Below are 18,882 nucleotides of genomic sequence, written 5' to 3'. Positions count from 1 at the left end.
GAGAGGCTGCTCCTCTCACTCAGAAGGAAGCAGTTAGCGCCTCAACCGCCCACACGGTCAAGGTGGACATGGACGGGCTGCGAGCAGCCAGCTGCACCACCCACACCCCCCCTGCCCCACCTCCCACGGGACGAGCCACAGCTGGAAATGGGCTCCCTGAGGCCTGTTATCTTCAGCCTGAGCCAGCCAACCAGGAACAGCCCGGGGCGTACGTTGTAAGAGAGTTTGTAACCTGAAAAATCACCTATACGTTACATTAAAAATCATGCGTAAATGTTTTACGTTGTCCCCGGGAAGGCTTTAATTGTCTTCAGGGGCAATTACGTGCGCTATTTGTCCACAAAACAATTTCACCGTTAAATGTACGAGACACTGCATGTTGTTAGACCATTTTTTAGTTTGTAGCAAATCATGAATACTTGGTGTATATATACAAACTACATCGTAAAGATTCAGTCCCCTCGGCTTTCAATGTGTCCTCTCCCAGCAAAACTGGGTCAAACTTGCTGGGGAGGGCAGAGCACCGAGCACTCTGGCTTGACTTCTTAAGGTGGGCCTGGTTCCCACACCTCTGCTCCTTAGTCCAGGGACCCTTCCGTTCCAGAGCCCAGGCCAGTTATGTCATGGTGTCTTGGGGGGGGTTGGGGGTTGAGACCCAAACACTAATATTTTTTTTGAAGCTCAACAGGAGTTTCCCACGTGGAGACTCACTTGAGAACCACGTGATAGGGCATCAGCCCTTCGCTATCCAGTGATAGAGGTTGGGCTTGGACATATGATACTAAGAAGAATTTAATGTTAACTTCCGGTTCACTGACAAATGTGGTGAGTAAACTTTTTCCTTTCATTCAGCGTTTGCGTCTACACCTCTAGTACCCACTCCTTCCTGTTTTTCAATGTGGGATCAGGGACAGAGGGAGGAATAAACTAGATTAAGATTCTGGTCAATCTCCTGGAGGACTGAAATTGGGAGAATTTTAGCCTAAGTCTCATTTAAAACTGCCTACACCTCCCTCCCCAGACACGGCCACTCACCACTGTTAACTGTCCATTTTTATCTTTATAGATTTGTTCTTCTGGTCCAGTGTCAAAAACTATTGTGCCTTCTCTTCCAGGACTAATATAAAACTGTAAACTTAAAATACACAAAGTGATAAATTACTGACATACTGTTTTTTCCCTCAGCTTTGGGTCTGCAAGAGAAAGTCACTTGTGACGCTTACTAGTTTCAAGATCAAATTCCTTTTTCATTATAGAGTTGTATATTTGAGTAATTGAAAGAAAACTGTTTCTGCATCTGGGAAAACGGCCATGCGTTCCTATAGTTATTCTCAAGTCAGTTTAGCACATTTCTTCCACAGGCATCAACAGCAGGGGTGTGGCTGTCACCTGCTCTCACCCAGAGGGTCCCCCTTTCACATGGGGACCACCTCCCTTAGGACCATAAGGACCTTCTTTTAAAACTAGATGGTAAGACCACTGTTCCCTCCCTTAGGTGAATAAGACACTGACTTCATTTCTCTGGAGCCCAAGTCAGATGGGGTGAGCAGGCAAGAAAGTTCTTGATCAGAGGGGACAAGGGGACCCCACCCCTTGGGGGTAGGCAGTACTTATTTGGCAGGGAGAGGCAGGCCTGGGTGAAATGGTTAACACTGGAAACTTCCTTGATCTATTCATAAACACTTAACATGGAGTGACTTCTGAGGACAGATGAAACCACCTACCTTCCCTGAACAACATTTACAATGTTCTCCTTCTTCACCAGCATGACAAGCTTTGTAACCACTTCAAATATGTATTCACAATGTAAGACAGCATCCCCCTGCGTTGGAGAGGAGAGGACACGGCTGTTTCAGGGGTAGGAGCCTCGAAGGAAAACACCATTGAGGTTTCGTGGGGACAGCTGTAGGTTTTGGCGGTGTTTCCCTCCCTTAGCAGCCCCGTGGCCATGAGGCCACCAATTACCTTTTGCTTGTTGTTTTCTGGCGAAACGTGAAGGACTAAGATTCCGTCACTGAAGCTGCTGGTAGAGACACCTTAGGACAGATCCAAGGTTAGGGGCCAGGAACTGGACAACTTGACATTAATAGAGAGAAAAGCGGCACCCCTGGGAGGTCCCAACCCCTTGCTTTTTCCCTCCTAGCTGGGCCAAGTGGGGTGGAGGGCACACTCCAGCAATCAGCACCTGTGCTCGGAATAAAAAGCTGGTCCCTGTCACAGGTGACTAGTGTCCGGCCCGGATGCTGGAGTGAGATGCCATTGGCATTTATGCCAGAATAAGAGGCATGGGCCGGGCCTAGACAGCCCTGGGTTTCATAGGCATCCTTCACTGAGGTCTTTCAGTGAAGGGCTGGCTCCACTGCTGGTAGGTCCGGGAGCTCTCAACTCAGTGAGTCGTCTTAAGGTTGTCTGCATCTTACCTTTGAGCGCAGAGTACTCTATTTTCTGCTTGATTTTGGCAAGTTCCACCACGTAAGCTGCTTTCTGAGTGAGAAGGAGTTGCCGCTGCCGTGCCTTGAAGCCTTTCCTGTCGTATTTAGTGACCGGGACACCGTACTGCAAGGAAGTGACCGTCACTACCAGGGGACGATTGCTTCGCGGGGCAGAGTACTGAGCGCCTTGTGACTCGGACTCTGGAAACGTTGCTTCAAGCACTCGAATGGAGAGGAACTCAAACCGACTGTGCAGAAATGGGTTTTCTCTGAACCCCGACTCTGCCTGACAGACTGTGATTTCCTGGCTCTGCCTGTGGCGTTGACCTGAGGAATTCAAGGCCACGGCCACCTGCCTTACCGGGCTGCTCTGAATGGTCAGCAGAGATGAAGACACTCTGTGGGCATTAGAGCCCTGACCGCCAGAGCGTAACCCAACCCAGTCACAGGTTTCTGTTCCCCAGGGACCAAAGTGACCCAGCAGCCACCGGAGCCACGGTCACCAGCTGCTGCATGCCAGGTGGCTGCATGCCAGGCGGCAGCCTGTGCCCTCACGCCATCGACCCCCTCCATCCTCCCCATTCAGAGGAAGACGGAGGCGCCGAGAGTGTAAGTCACCTGCCCGGGACCACACAGCTGAGTGACGAAGCCCACGTCAGCACCCAGGCTCCCTTCCACCACCCTGCTTCTAATAGGAGACGTTAATGATTAAGTGCATGGCCACGTTTCACTCGACTTCACAGACAACCAAACACCTTTCCTGGGTGGCAGATGAGGGCATCACAGCTGAGAGCCTGGCCCGCCCACACACACAGCCCTGCCTTTAAATAGATGACCCCCTTCACGTAGAAAGCAGACCCCGTTCTCAGACCCCGTAGGGGAATGCTATCGCAGGCAAGGACACATTTCCTTACCTGGATTTTCTCACTGCCGATGAGTTGAAGCACTTTGGGATTAATGTCTCCTTCACCTAAGGAGGCAACCAGAACACAGCGAATCATCACTAGACACCAACCCTGTGCACAAGCCACTGGCCTCTGCTGTGTCATGTCCCTCTGTGACCAAGACCTCACCCCGGGAGGCAGCTGTCAGGAAATGCTATGAGTCAAGCATCTTTGACTTTTTTTTTTTTTTTAAATACGGAGAGAGTTAGTTACATGGATGGAAAAAGGGACTTACCTATTCGACTGTTGGCAAAGGGTTGATTTATGCTTTCTGCGTAGCCTTCCTTCTTCCCCCTGAATATTTCACTTGTGACCACCTTTTGCTGCATCTGGTAACATACAATTAAAAGTACAGAATGGTAGCCAGGAGGTTTTTGAGGACCTAAAGAGGTCCATGTTAATGCTTACTTTCCTGAATAAGTAAGGCTCCTCAAGGAGGCTTGTCATACTTCTGCATTGGAGTCAGAACACACAGAAGTCGAACACATTTGGCTTTGGCCAAAATGCTCCCCAAACTCCACTGATTAGAGACTGAAGTTGACACTTATGCTTGTCTCTAGTTGCACTGACTTCCTGGAAGTGGAATTTTCAGAGTTTCAGAGAGTTTCTTCTAGGTCAGAGATCGCAAACTACACCCCACAGGCCAAATCCAGTAAAGTTTTACAAGTCAAGTTTTCTGGAGTGCAGCCGTGGGCTTCATTTACAGGTTGTCTCTGGCAGATTGCGTGCTACCGCAGCAGAGTAATTTCAACAGAGACGGTGTGGCCTTGCAAAGCCTAGAATATTACCCTCTAGCTCTTTGCAGAAAAAGACCTCCAGCAGAGAAGGGGCTCTGCAGGCTTTGCAGTGCAGAGGCCTTCTGGATGGTGTTCCCATGGTAACAAGGTGAGCAAGCGATGCTACTTTTAACAGCTGCCAGTTAACGAGGGCTCTGTGGTAAGTGGGCTACATGCGTTTAATCCTCAAAGCATGTATGAGGCATGAGACTTGTGTGACCCTTGGTTTACAGGTGAGATGGTGGGTGAGGACTGCTGACTCAAGGGACCGGCACCCACCCCTCTAGCATCCTGCCACCTGCCCACAACACTGCATCCCTACCAGGGCTTTCCTCTCGGCTGTGATCCCACGGCAGTACTTGCGGACCAGGTTCCTTGTGCACATTTTCCTGAGCAGATCCGATGCCTGCGTGGAGAACACACTTCTTTTCTACCTGCCTCCCCCACCCGCCCCCACTTTCGGCTTCAGCCACCAAAATAGAAGCTTTGAAAGCACAGCTGAATTCAATTTGCGGTAGCGTACAGTGTTAATATTTTCTTCCAGTCTTGAGCTCACTTTTTGCTACTGCTAAACCAGGGGTTCTTAATCTTGAATGAGTCAGTCACCTGCATTGCTGGCTAGGAGGTTCCTAGAGACGCTGACTCAGTGGTCCTGGGTTGGGCCCCAGGAATCTTATAGTCGTTCCCACTCTGTGCTTCAGACACAGAGGGTCGTCAAGCATCTTCTGAGAAACACTGTTGTAGGTGACAGTCCCTAAACCCATCTGAAAGGTTACATCAAGGACAGAAGCCATTCAAAAGTGCTCTGTGTAAAGAGAACCTCCACTGGCTTTATAATTCCAGAGCAGATGGTACGATTCAGAGGAGTTAAATTCCTTGGGCATCACCCTTACAGAGAAGTGCTTCGTCTGCTGAGGCAGCCTTTTCAAGCCAAGAGAGGCCGCACAAAGAAATATACATGTTAAGCTCCATCCGTGCCCATGTCATTTGCGACACGAGTTCTGGAACAGTCCTTACATTTTCCAAGATGCCAGGAGGCCTCAGCCAGCTCTTGTCCAAGATGTTCTTTGGGACGTGATACCGGAGATTCAGGATGTAATTCTTCCTCACGAACACGACGAACTCCCTGTTGTCAGGACAGAGGGGCTTGTTGCGATTGATGAATCCCTTTATGAACCTAAGCGGGACAGGGTTTTGTTAGTTTTCTCTTTCTTCACTTCCCATTTCTTCACTGAGACTTGCACGCTCTCCCCCACTGGTTTGATGTAGCGGCAGCCAAAACAGTGGAGATTATTTAGGTCACCAAGTAGGGCCAGAGGCCAGAACTGCCCCAAAGATTTGTTCCGTTGTACCCACACCATTTTTTGCTTGGTTTTGAGTAACTTGACTTCGTTGCCAACCCCAAAACAATTGGGAGGGTGAAATTTTCAAAATTATGTGAAAGCCAAATTTCCAGCTTTCCTTGAAAAAAATAAAAAATAAAAAGATCTGGCAAAGGGACTTCCTTGGTAGCACAGTGGTGAAGAATCCACCTGCCAGTGCAGGGGACACGGGTTTGATTCCTGGGCCGGGAAGATTCTACATGCTGTGGAGCAACTAAGGCTGTGTGCCACAACTATTGAGCCCATGTGCCACAACTACTGAAGCCCACGCACCTAGAGCTGTGCTCTGCAATGAGAGAAGTCACCACAATGAGGAGCCCCCGCACTACAACAAAGAGTAGCCCCCACTTGCCACAACTACAGAAAGCCCACGTGCAGTAACGAAGACCCAATGCAGCCAATAAATAAATAAACATTAAAAAAAAAAAGATTGGCACCACTGGCCTGGCTGCAGTTGGCTAAAGTGGGGTAGTAACAGCCCCTCCGACTGAACTTTCCAGTTTGCCACAGTCCCCACCCTACCCTATTGCCTTATCCCAGCTCGTGACGCTCACTGCCCCTGCGTGGCATCAGAAGGCATTCAACTTTGTGACTTTTGAACTAGACCAAGAGAAACAACAAACATCCTGTGTTGTGATCACTGTTAAATGAAGGAGCTCAGAAGAAGGAGACGGAAGGGAATTCCTAAGGATTGATGTCCTGCAGGGAAGATTACTTTTCTGCCCACAGCCCAAACTTCCAAGTCCACGACCACCCTCTGCAGCACAAGAGCATTTAGAGACCGTTCCTTCCTACCGGACCCAACTGAGAACTTACTTTCTTATAATCTGCACCGCCCACTTTCTCCTTTTGGCCTCCTTCCGAGCCAGGGCTCCACGCCAGTGGGCTTCGAGTTTAATGGCTGAAAGAGTTCACTGCTGGCATTAGAAGGTGAGCACGATTACTTAAATACAAGAGCCTTTTCCAGAATTATTTACTAGGAATAGGAAGCTCCGAAATTACACAAGGGGGCCAGTTTCCCGAGGTCTTTTTGGGGGACCAGAGTGGCACTTGATGTCACAGATGAGTCTCGCCACTGCGTTTGCTTTGTCTCACCCCGTGTTTAGTTTCAGTTGTCTGCGTGAAAAGTGGGGGTACATAAATTGGGACACATACAAATTAGATTTCTGGCTTGTATCCCAATTTTTAAATGCTTTTCAGGTGTTTTTTTCCCTCAACTAAGATATTCAAAATGCTTTTCTTTTACTCCTCATGGCCACACTGTTTGTTGCAAAGACAAACCACTGGAAACAACCCAAATGTCCATCAACAGCACAGCTAAATTATAAGTACATTCATATAGCGCACAGGGGTCAGCAAACTGCGGCCCTCGGGCCGGCTGCCTGTGTTTGTGAATAAAGTTTTATTGCAACAGAAATGTCGCAAAAGGAAAATACAAACATCCTAATTTTATGGCGTTCAAAACATTCCCACTTACAAATATTATTTAGTGATGCATCCACAGATGATAAAATTATGCAGAAAAGCAAAGAAATAATGCGAAGTTCAGAAGAATGGTGTGGGGGGGCGGGGCGTGCTGAGAAGTGACGTGGGAGGGGCAGAGCACAGGGGCTCCGCGAGCACTCATGGTGTTAGTAACCTTTGAAAAACATTATTCTTTAAACATGCATCTGTTGTGGGTCAAATAAAACATGTCTGTGGAACAAATCTAGGCTGCAGTGTTATATAGAGTGAAAATGAGAGCCTGGAACCAGACCCTGAGGCTGCCCAACACCAAGATTTCAAGGCCGGGCAGGTGAAGAGGATGCACAAAGGAACCTGTGCCTCCGGGTACCACGTGGACGAGGGGGAAACTGTGGTCCATGGCAAACTGGAGAGGTCCCGTTCAGTTCTTACCTGCTTGTCTCTTTCTCACGTACGCTTTCCTTTCTAGGCAGCCTTTGTATGTAGCTTGGATTCTCGCAACTCAAAAGAAAACAAAAGTTTTGGTGAAATAGCTTTCAGTTGTGCAGCTTGGTAGTTGTGACCTCCAAAGGGGGTGTCGGCAGTGGCCCTGGGGGCATGCAGGGTAGAGGTGACAGGAAGCCACGGGATGTGACAGGGCAGAAACGAGAGCAGGAGGGTTACATTCAGCCTGGCTGCCAGAGCTGGCCAGTAACTGCGGCTCCTTTTCTTCCTCTTGCCTTCCCCCAGGTAAGGAACAGAACCCCCACCTGGAGAGCTTGCTGGCCCCTGGTTCTGTGCTAGGCGTTATATTTCATCCTCCCACCCAACCCTGCAAGGCAGGCGGGCGTCAGCACATTTTATAAAGGGGATTGCAGACCCAGGCGGTGAAGACCCTTGCCAGGCGTGAGGCAGGGCTGTGAATCACACACATGCTCGCCCTGTAGCTTCTCCTTTCTCCATCCGTCCCTTCCACCCAGCACACCAGCAGCATCAACCCCCTGGGAGCTGGGTAGACATGCGGACCCAGGCCCCCACGTTCGGCACCCGCCCATGACCCTGATCCAGGTGATCGGTGCCCACGGCCAGAGGGGTCGCAGACAGACTGCCAAGCACAGTGGTTACAAGCCGAGGCCCTGAAGCCAGACAGACACACGCTCAGACGCCAGCTCTGCTGCTGTGTGGCCTTCAGCTAGTTACAAATGTCTCTGGGCCTCAGCTCCCCAACATGTAAAGAGGAGATAATAATACCACTGGTCCACATGTTTGTTCCGAGAATACAACGAGGTCATGAGTGCACAGGACTTAGTACGCCGGCACACAGCAAGCACTTAGCTTAGTCAAGCAGAGCTGAGATCTCAAGGGGGAAGCCCCTCTTGCCTGGTAGTTTTGCTTTGTGATTTTTTGCATTTTCCTCCCATCTAACTTCTCATTTCCCATTCACAACAAACACCCTGACTGTGGGCTTTGCAGCTACACCTTCCAACATCAGACACTTACACAAATGAAGTTTTAAAAAACCTTCATTTAAGGGTGATGGACTCCGTGGGTTTAAGCCCTGGTGGGGCACAACAATGTTGGATCCAAACTAAAAATGGGTTAGAACTATAGTGTTGAAAGTTCCAGAGGCATCCGTGACAGCTCTCTAAATACTCATTAAGGTATAAACTTACCTGTGTCCTATAATTCCGTTATCATCTTCTGGGTTTCCAATGCGAGTGCTTCTAACATTATATCAAACACCCCAGGTTTAAGGTGTTTCCCAAAATAAGCTTGTTCATATCACATTCTATTACAATCAGGGCAGAAAAAAAAAATCATACCTAATTGATGTTTACTAAATTCAAAGGCATCTTCAGTAGCAAACAGAGTTCTGGGGAAGCGAATGAAGATTTTGGTTCTAGAAATGAAAAAAAATGTTTTAATTATTAACTGGTCATGACCAACTGTAGTGGATTGACGTGTTCTCCCCTCCCCCCCCCCCCCATTCATATCCACTTAGATCCTCAGAGTGTGATTCTTATTTGGGAATAGGATCTTTGCAGATGTCATCAAGGTGAAGATTGAGACAAAATCACACTGAATTAGGGTGGACCCTAAATCCAATGAGAGTGTTCTTAGAAAAAGACACACAGAGGCACACAGGGGACAAGGCCATGTGAAGACAGAGGCAGAGTTTGGAGTGATGCTTCCACAAGCCAAGGGGTGTCAGGAGCCGCTGGAAGAGGAGGAAGGATCCTCCCAGAGAGACTTAAGAGAGACCACAGCCCTGCCAACACCTATCCTCCAGAACTGTGAGAAATTTCTGTGGTTTTAAGCCAATCAGTCCGGTAGTTAATTTGTTATGCAGCCCTAGGAAACTAATCCACCATCCTAACCCGAAGTTACTTCCCTGGGCTTTAAAAAAGTGATGACAGAGAATATGGGTCTAAGTTTAAGAGAAGATCCCACCCACCTGCAAAGATAAATTATAAACAGTGATCTCGTTTTGCCTGCCCTCGCCACCACCCTTTGAGGGAAACTCCCAGGACAACCACTGCGGGGCAGCAGCATGCCATGCCACAGGGCAGCCACTGGGGGGCAGCAGTGCACCATGCCACGTGAACCCACTTTCTCGTGGGAGGTTATGGGTGGGGACATATACATCTGTGACCTCCATGACCCACCTCCCTTAGGATGCACTACGCTCAATTCCCCTCAGAAATCTGGCTTGGAAAAGTAACTGCTTCTTGGAGCGGGGCCCAGAATAGAAAAGGATGGGTTGGGGCCAGGGTGCTCATCGAGGGCTACGTACAGGTCGGCAGGGAAAGCCCACTGACAGATTCAAAGGCAGAGATCCCTGAGGCTAGAATCTCTGCGGCTTGGGAATGGATCCTTTTCATGCTTGGGCGCTATCTTTGCAGTCAAATGAACACTGACCAAAATGTCTAACAGAACAGATGAAAATCATCCTGGTTCCGCCTACAGAGTTCTGCCTTAAAGCTTTCAATGTGTATGAAAGTCCTTCTGCTCGCGGACAATGACAGCTCCACAGTAATGATACCCAGAGTTCTATCCATAGAACACCACTTTCTGGGATGCTAGAGCTTCTTACACATCATAGAAGTCCTAATATCCCCTCTGAGAAGTCATGCATACATTTGGAATGCAGCTATGCTCACCACTATACCACCAACGCTGCACCATGCATACATTTGAACAATGAAAGAATCTAGGCACAGAGAGATTAGGGGACTCATGCAGGTCCCCTCCTCATTTTGCATGCAAAGAAGCTCATCCCAGCCCCCGATGCAGGTTTAGAACCCCAGGTTCCTTTATACTTAATCTCCTCCAATAGGCAGTGATGTAGCCGTTTAACTATTTACAGCTTGTGATACTGTGCTTTATAATAAGAAATACATATTTGGTCTTTGTCCCATTCCAGTGTCACAGCTCCCCAAATCCTTGTAATTTCTTAAGTGATTAGAGCAATAGGGGCATCTTTTGTTATAATCTTTTGGGCTTTGTTCCTGAAATAGCTTCAAAGTGATAAAGGTGAGATGGGTGTCTTTTTAAAAATTCTTTTCCTTTGTCACAGGATCTTGAATGTAGTTCCCTGCGCCACACAGTAGGACTTTATTGTTTATCTGGTTTATATTTATAGTAGTTTCTACCCGTTAATCCCAAACTCCTAATGTATCCCTTCTCTGGGTGTCTTTTATTATTCATAACAAACCCCTTTCAACCCCACCACACCTGACTTTATGCTAACAGGTGATATTTGGAAAGTGCCTAGATAACCTAAGGATGGGAACTGGTTGCCAGGGAAACCAATCTTGAGATTAGAGGGTTGGAACTTTCAGCCTCACTCCTGGGGAGGGGGGGAGAGGCTGGAGGTTGAACCAGTGACCACTGGCCAATGATTTTATTAATTGTGCCTATGTAATGAAGCCTCCATAAAACCCCCAAAAGGATGCAGTTTGGAGATCTTCTGGATGTGCCTGGAGAGAGCATGGGAGCCCCACACCCGCTCCCTCGTACCTCCCCCTGTGTATCTCTTCTGTCTGGCTGTTTCTGAGTTACAGCCTTTTGTAATAAACTGGTACTCCAGTAAGCACAATATTTTCCCCATTCTTTGAGCTGACCTGTGTTTGGTCAGAAACACAGGTGACAAACCAGACTTGTGATTGGCCTCTGAAGGGAGGATGGACAGTCTTGGGAGACTGAGCCCTTAACCTGCGGGATCTGACACCATCTCCAGGTAAACTGTCAGAAGTGAGTTTAATTGTAGGACACCCAGCTGGTGTCAGAAGTGTGATGGAGTGTTCTGAGTGTGAGTGAAGTGTTGAGAGCAGAGGAGACACACAGGAGAGTTTTTCTTTACAGGGATGCATTTAAATGGAGTGGGTGGAAGTATCTGCTTATAAATGTACGTAAACTCCTGAAGAATGAATCCCCAGGCTCAAGATGGATACAGATCGATGCGCAAAACATTTTGACAGCGATTTCCTGGACACTCACCTCCCTAACTTGTACTCCTCGGGTTTGTAGCCAATGTACTCGATCAGCCGCTCTACGCCCTCTGCTGGAGGCCCGTGCCAGTGCGGCCACGTGTCTGGACACAACGACTTGTATCTAGGGAGAGGAGGGGAGGCAAGTTTAGAAAGCCCCAGACCTCACACTAGCTTCCCTAGAGGTCAGCTTCGCTCCACCGGGCATGCCAACCACTCAGAGTAATGGAGCAGACTCATCACACCAACTTCCTAGAATTCAATAACATATTCTTGGCAAGAAAAGAAAAAGAAAAACTGTTTCAATAGGGTGGGAGGTTTGGCCTGAGTTTCTAGAACAATGACATCATCAGACACTCCACCCAAGAAACTCAATTCTGCTCCTAGGTATATATGCAAGAGATATGAAAACATGTCCACACAAAAGCTTACAGTGAATATCCCGAGCATCGTTATTTATAATTGACCAAAGATGGAAACAACCCACATGTCCATCAACAGACAAAGGAATGTATAAACAAATGTGGTCCAGCACGGGAAGAAAAGGTACCATGCTTGGTAAGTGACGAGGGATTTTTCGAGGGTATTTTGGACCCATGGTTGACTTAAGAACCTGATTTCAGTATAAAATGCAACGCCCTTCTAATGTGTGGTCATGGTAAACATAACTATGATGTCTATAATATACAGAAAAAAGTGAAAGCAGAATTCAGAAATGCCTGCGGACCAAGGCTAGAAGTGATACAACTGGAGCCACTGGACCGGAACTGCACTGCTTGGGTTGCAGCCCAGCTCAGGAGCTGGACAAGTTGCTTCACCTCCTCATTTTGCAGCATAAACAATGAATGACAGGACCTTCCTCATGGGGTCGTCATGAGGTTGAAATGACTCATGGAAAGTACTTGGCACAGTCTGACACTTCAAAAAATGTTAGCTGTGGTATTTCTATTATGCTTCCTTAAAATTACATGGTTTGTATTATGTTAAAATCAAATTTTAAACTGTTAAGAATATGTTTATCTTCCTGGAACTATATCTATGAGAAAATCCATTAAAGGGCATTGCAAGGAACTGAATGTGTCCTCCCTACCCCCAAATTCACATGTGGAAGAATCCCAACCCTCAGTGTGATAGGATTAGGAGGTGGGGCCTTTGGGAGGTGATTAGGTCAGGAGGGTGGAGCCCTCATGGTTGGGATCAGTGCCCTTATAAAGGAGACCCCAAAGAGCTCCCTTGTCTTCTTTCCACCACGTGAGGATGTGATGAGAAGGCACTCAGAAGAGGGCTCTCACCAGAACCTGACCGTGCTGGCTCCCTGACTGGATTCTCAGCCTCCAGAACTGAGAGAAGTAAATTTCCATTGTTTATAAGGCACCCAGGTTATGGTACTATGAACTAAGACGGGCATTAAGTGTCACATGTTCTTCCCTGATTACTTCCTTCTGTTACCCCCCCACACAAAGGTACAGATGCATGCCAACCCCAAGGAACACAGTGCAGCCCCAGGCCCTGCTCCCTCCTCTCTGGTCCACACCCACGACTAGCACACACCATCAAAGCTGTCTAAACATGGGCTAGACAGGCACAGAGGGGATGGGGAGATGCTTTAAATGCCTGCAGGGTGGAGGGACTTGTAACTTCTGTCCTTTCAATTCTGAGAGGCAGTCACTCCCTGATCAAGAGAAGCAGTGCCAGGCAGGGTGCACACATTCGGGCATCTCCAGCCCACTGCGATGGGCCTCTCCTGCCTCTCTCCTGGGCCAGTGACCTGCAGCCATTCCAGCCTCCTAGCTGGTCCTCAGGCTGCCCAGTTCCCACCTCCAGGCTCTCCTGCCTGGATAGCTGCCCCCCAATATTCTCATGGTTCCCTTCCTTACTTGGAGAGGCCCTCCTGGACCACTCTTTCCCCAACCCAGATTGATTCTCCTTCAAAGAATGTATCCCCTCCTGACCTCCTGTATCTCCTTGTTATCGCCGGTAGAAAGGAAACGCCATACAGGCAGGGATGGGGTCTGTCCTGTTCTCTGCTGTTACCCAGCACCTTGGACAGCACTGGCACAAAGCAGGTGCTCAATAAATAGTATTTACAGAAAGAATAAACAAGCCTGGCAGCAGCAAAGTAGGGAAAAAATGCAGGAAGATGGGAACATCAAGTGCCTGTGTGTTTTGGAGCTGGGGTCGGCAGTGCCTGCTACTCCCATCTTCATCAGATGTCAGATTCAGAAAATGGATCAGATAAGGATGAATGAGTGACAAGTAGCTGATGAATAAAAATGGTACGAGAGGAGTGTAGAGCGAAGCTGGGCAGAGATTTCCAAGGCTGGGGTCATGGGCCCCCCCAGGGAGCCTTCTAAGGTCGTATCTGGGGTGGGGTCGTCTGTAACTCTTTTTCACTGTTTGTAAAACCCAAAGATACTTAGTTTCTCAAGATAGGACTGTATTGACCTGTGTGGTTCTAAGTGTATTTAGCTGAAACTGTATCAATTCAAAAGGTTAATACTGATGATACTTATGAGAGGTTTAGATCAACAGATAAATCATTAAAATAACAACAGTGAGGAAAGAGATTGTTACTTAATAAATCCATATAATGTTGGAGAGGGTGTGGAGAAAAGGGAACTCTCCTGCACTGTTGGTGGGAATGGAAGTTGGTACAGCCACTATGGAAAACAATGGTTCCTTAAAAAACTATAAATGGAACTACCATATGATCCAGTAATCCCACTCCTGGGCATATACCCAAAGAAAACCATAATCCCAAAAGAAACATGCACCATAATGTTCATTGCAGCATTATTTACAATAGCCAGGACATGGAAGCAACCTAAATGCCCATCAACAAATGAATGGATAAAGAAGATGTGGCATATATACACAATGGAATATTACTCAGCTGTAAAAAGGGATGAGATGGAACTATATGTAATGAGGTGGATAGACCTAGAGTCTGTCATACAGAGTGAAGTAAGTCAGAAAGAGAAAGACAAATATTGTATGCTAACTCACATATACGGAATCTAAAAATGGTACTGATGAACTCAGTGACAAGAACAAGGACACAGATGCAGAGAATGGACTGGAGAACTCATGGTTTGGGAGGGGGCAGGGGGTGAAGGGGAAGCTGAGACGAAGCGAGAGAGTAGCACAGACATATACATACTACCAACTGTAAAATAGCCAGTGGGAAGTTATTGTATAACAAAGGGAGTTCAACTCGAGGATGGAAGATGTCTTAGAGGACTGGGATGGGAGGGTGGGGGGGAGTCGAGGGAGGGAGGGAATATGGGGATATGTGTATAAAAACAGATGATTGAACTTGGTGTACCCCCCCAAAAATAATAAATAAATAAATAAAATTTTAAAAAATCCATATAAACAGCTATTAATTATCAAGACAGGAAGCTCATGGGAGAAAAATAAGATCCGTGGGGTAGAGAAAAATCTGAGATTAAATGAGGGGCTGATAATAAGAGCACCAAAAAATGATGAAGTTTCAGAGTGCAGGATCTTGATGTAAGTTGCAAAATGCAAAGAATTATATTGAAAATGTAACCTCATGCACGTGCTTTTATAATTATGAAGTTATACATCAAAAGAAGCCTAATATTCACAAATGAACCCATCTACAAAACAGAAATAGACTTACAGACATAGAGATCAGACTTGTGGTTGCCAAGGGGGAGAGGGAGAAGAAGAGGAATGGACTGGAAGTTTGGGGTTAATAGATGAAAACTATTACATTTAGAATGAATAAACAACAAGGTCGTGGGCACAGTGGTTAAGAATCCGCCTGCCAATACAGGGGACATGGGTTTGATCCCTAGTCCGGGAAGATCCCACATGCCACGGAGCAACTAAGCCCATGCGCCACAACTACTGAGTCTGCGCTCTAGAGCCTGCAAGCCACAACTACTGAAGCCCATGCACCTAGAGCCCATGCTCCGCAACACAAGAAGCCACCGCAATGAGAAGCCAGCGCACCACAACGAAGAGTAGCCCCCGCTCACCACAACTAGAGAAAGCCTGCATGCAGCAACGAAGACCCAACACAGCCAGCCAGTCAGCCAGCCAGCCAATAAAAAATAAATAAAATTTATTTATAAAAAAACCCCAAGGTCCTACTGTATAGCACAGAGAACTATATCCAATCTCCTGGGACAAACCATAATGGAAAAGAATATTAAAAAAAACCTCTATATGTGCATAACTGAGTCATTTTGCTGTACAGCAGAGATTGGTACAACATTGTAAATCAAGTATACTTCAATTTAAAATTTTTTAAAAATAAAAAAGAAGCCTAATATTAAGTTAAACTATGAAATTACTGATATTCAACCATGCTGACCCACAAAAATAACCATTTTATCATTCTTCTCTTGAGAGTGTAACAATTTTGTGTTATTTTCTTGGTAGCACAAACAACATGTAACCCAACTGGTGCACAAGAATTTGGGCTACAGTAGTGGTGGTGGTGGGTATATCATTAAATCCTTACCAACTCCCTGAGACCAATTTAGTCCCCGTGTTACACATGAGGAATTAGGTCACGGTTGGAAGAGAAACAATGGGGATTCCCATCCAAGAATCTGTGGCTCCAACGCCCATGTTCTCATCACCACATCTGTATCTCTGGACAGCCCATGAGGCCAAGGGGATTTCTCTCAGACTGACCACACTGAACCATCACCCGTGGTCGCCATGGGAAGGGTCTTCCCCAGCCAAGTACAGACCCCAAGGGTGCACGGCCCACGTCTGCCCCCTGGTGGCAAGTCTGTGCATTGGGCTTGTACTTCCTAGATTCCAAGGAGTAAGTCAGCTTCCTGTTCTCTGAAATGTCATCACTGTGACAGCTACAGCAGTTAAGGCTCAAACGGAGTTCCCTGCGGGGACGGCCTTTTATTCATTGCCACACACTTCACTGGCTTCAGATCAACAAAACAAACTTTACCTTTGCAAGAAATGCTCGTACTTCCGTCGGTACGCAAAGCCGGCCCGTCTCACCCGCAGGTGCTCCAGCAGCCCCAGGTACTTGACCTGATGCCTTATGAGCAAGTCGTCAAACTTGCCTTTGGGAACACAGAAGCAAGAGTGACAGTAAAGGACCACGTGGCTCTGTTTCAACCAAGGCAGACCAGAGGCTGCAAGCTGACGATCTGTGGGCTGGGTCTGTCCACAGGAATGTTTTGTTAGGTCCTAACTATATTTCTTGTAATGGGGGATTTTACAGGAAAATCGGAATTCCTGGTTTCTCTTGGAAAAAAAAAAAAAAAAAAAAAAAACCATGAGATCTGGCCATTCTGGGTCGAGAGTGCCACATGGCCACAACTGGCCGGAAGGGAGCAGGATTGCCCCTGTAGACAGGGTGTGCTCTCTCCAGTTTGCTGCAGTCCCCTCCATTCCCTATTGCCTTACAGCCAGTCTGCTTCACTCATTTGCTCTTCATGTCTGGCTTGTAAGCCTTTGACTATACGACTTCGTTATGAGACGATGGTGCAAGCTTAGAAAATACCCAAGTCATAGCCCATTTTGGAAGATTCTTCACTGCCTGGAGAGAAGCAGTGTTGCTTCCCCTCACCTCTGAGGTCTGCCTGGCTCAGCTGGGTCAGTCCTGAAACTAGCAAAGCTCACACAGGACCACGAAAGGAACCCTTCTCGCTGTTCATTTACCTTCTATTATTTAATACAGAGGACAAGCACCAAGCCCGTCCTCTGTGGTTTTTAGAATTTTGCACCTCTGCCACCTTGGTTTTCCACCCAGCCTCATTTCCCTGAACTCAGCGTTCCAGATGATTCACAACTCACTGGGTTCTTTACTCTCATTGGGCTTGATGCAACGGATGTACGAAGGTTCTTTAGAGATGAGGATTTCCAGAAGGCTGCTCAGACTGTTTTTAAACTGAGTCCCCACCTGCAGGGAGAGAGAGAGAGAGAGCTACACAGACACTGTTGCTCCCCACTTACATGGAGAAGACTGGTTAAAGCACAAGACTGGCCCTTTAGACCCAAACACCCGACAGGCTGTTCTACTTGCTACCTGTCACGAACTGTTTTGCCCATTAAGAGAAGGCTTTGGACGTCCTGGCCTAAGAAGCCCAGGCTCAGTCTGGTCGAGTGGAGGCTGGACAAGCATCTCTCCAGGATGCTTCCCTCAACTGGCGAATACGAAGTGGGCACCTCGTGGGATTCAGCATTGCCAGTGAGCCCGTCCCCCTCCACCACCTTCCTGTTTCCTCGTTACCAAGCTTCCTTTATGATACTAGCGCTACTGTAATTTCTTTCTTTATTCGATGGTACAGTAAGTCCCCTACATACAAACAAGTTGCGTTCTGAGAGCGCAGGAAGTCCAGTTTATTCGTAAGTCCAACAAAGTTAGCCTAGGTACCCAACTAACACAATCGGCTATACAGTACCGTACTGTAATAGGTTTAAAATACTTTTCACACAAATAATACATAAAAAAAGACCAAAAATAAAGAAAACGTTTTTAATCTTACAGTACAGGACCTTGAAAAGCACAGTCGTACAGTACAACAGCTGGCGCACAGGGACTGGCGTCGAGTGAACAGGCAAGAAGAGTGACTGACTGGGGGAGGGAGAGGAGATGGGATGTGGTAGAGCTGAAGGATGGTCGGCGCTAGGAGACGGAGGGCGAGCTGCAGTGTCCCTCACGCTGGACGTGGATGGAACGCACATTTGCATCTTTGAAAGCTCGTGATTTGAAGGTTCGTATGTAGGGGACTTACTGTATCTTCCTATACCATCTCCCAGTAGATTATAAACCCCACGAGGACAGGAACACTGTTCTGTTATTGGTAGATTCCTCTGTGCCCAGCACAGTGCCTGACACACAGGAGGTGCTCAATGAATGTCCGCAAATGAACACACTGGTGGCTAACCTTGGAAAATATATATTTAGTAGAACCTGTTAGAGTGTGATACTTCCAGGAAAAGGAGAGGACAGCTTAAGAAGTATAGGTAACTAAAGTACTCACACCCTCTGGGTGATTTTTGCTACCTTTCCAATTTTGCACAGGCACTCCCCCACCCCCGCCACTCACTGTTGGTGGCCTTCTCCGGTTTTCTAACTCGGCCACCAGGAAGCATTCCTTCAGGATTCTGTTTTTGGACCTGCACAGCACCTGTAGGTAAAGAGAAATGAGCACCACACTTGCCGCTTCAGAGATCACTAAGGGGTCTTGAGGAAAGTTCACATAAGTGTGCGTGATGGACCAGAGCCACCTGCCTCGGGAGCAGGTGAAGAAGAGGGGAAAACACAGTTACATGTGGAAGAAAATGTTCAAATACAGACTGTCCCCGACTTGACGATGGTTTGACTTGACGATGGTGTGAAAGTGATGAACGTTCAATAGGAACCATACTTTGAGTTTTGGCTTTTGATCTCCGTCTTGGTTTAC

General features: G+C 47.4%; 1 protein-coding gene across 1 annotated transcript in view; it reads right to left on the bottom strand.

The window, feature by feature from the left end:
* Positions 1-993: 993 nt before the first annotated feature.
* The window catches only part of MYO1H (myosin IH), a 45,110-nt gene continuing 27,221 nt past the window's right edge, over positions 994-18,882 (bottom strand). The window contains exons 16-30 of the mRNA XM_057745669.1: positions 18,526-18,606; positions 17,270-17,375; positions 16,416-16,533; positions 11,478-11,591; positions 8,801-8,877; positions 7,431-7,499; positions 6,351-6,435; positions 5,170-5,329; positions 4,475-4,558; positions 3,612-3,705; positions 3,347-3,402; positions 2,421-2,556; positions 1,966-2,036; positions 1,725-1,822; positions 994-1,135 (exon numbers count right to left, since the gene is read on the bottom strand). Of these exons, the coding sequence (XP_057601652.1) occupies positions 994-1,135; positions 1,725-1,822; positions 1,966-2,036; positions 2,421-2,556; positions 3,347-3,402; positions 3,612-3,705; positions 4,475-4,558; positions 5,170-5,329; positions 6,351-6,435; positions 7,431-7,499; positions 8,801-8,877; positions 11,478-11,591; positions 16,416-16,533; positions 17,270-17,375; positions 18,526-18,606 (1,491 nt within the window). The remainder of the gene's footprint in view (positions 1,136-1,724; positions 1,823-1,965; positions 2,037-2,420; positions 2,557-3,346; positions 3,403-3,611; positions 3,706-4,474; positions 4,559-5,169; positions 5,330-6,350; positions 6,436-7,430; positions 7,500-8,800; positions 8,878-11,477; positions 11,592-16,415; positions 16,534-17,269; positions 17,376-18,525; positions 18,607-18,882) is intronic.

The sequence above is a fragment of the Hippopotamus amphibius genome, chromosome 8 (genome assembly GCF_030028045.1).
Source record: "Hippopotamus amphibius kiboko isolate mHipAmp2 chromosome 8, mHipAmp2.hap2, whole genome shotgun sequence".
Lineage (NCBI taxonomy): Eukaryota > Metazoa > Chordata > Mammalia > Artiodactyla > Hippopotamidae > Hippopotamus > Hippopotamus amphibius.
This window is presented reverse-complemented; position numbering and strand designations above follow the sequence as displayed.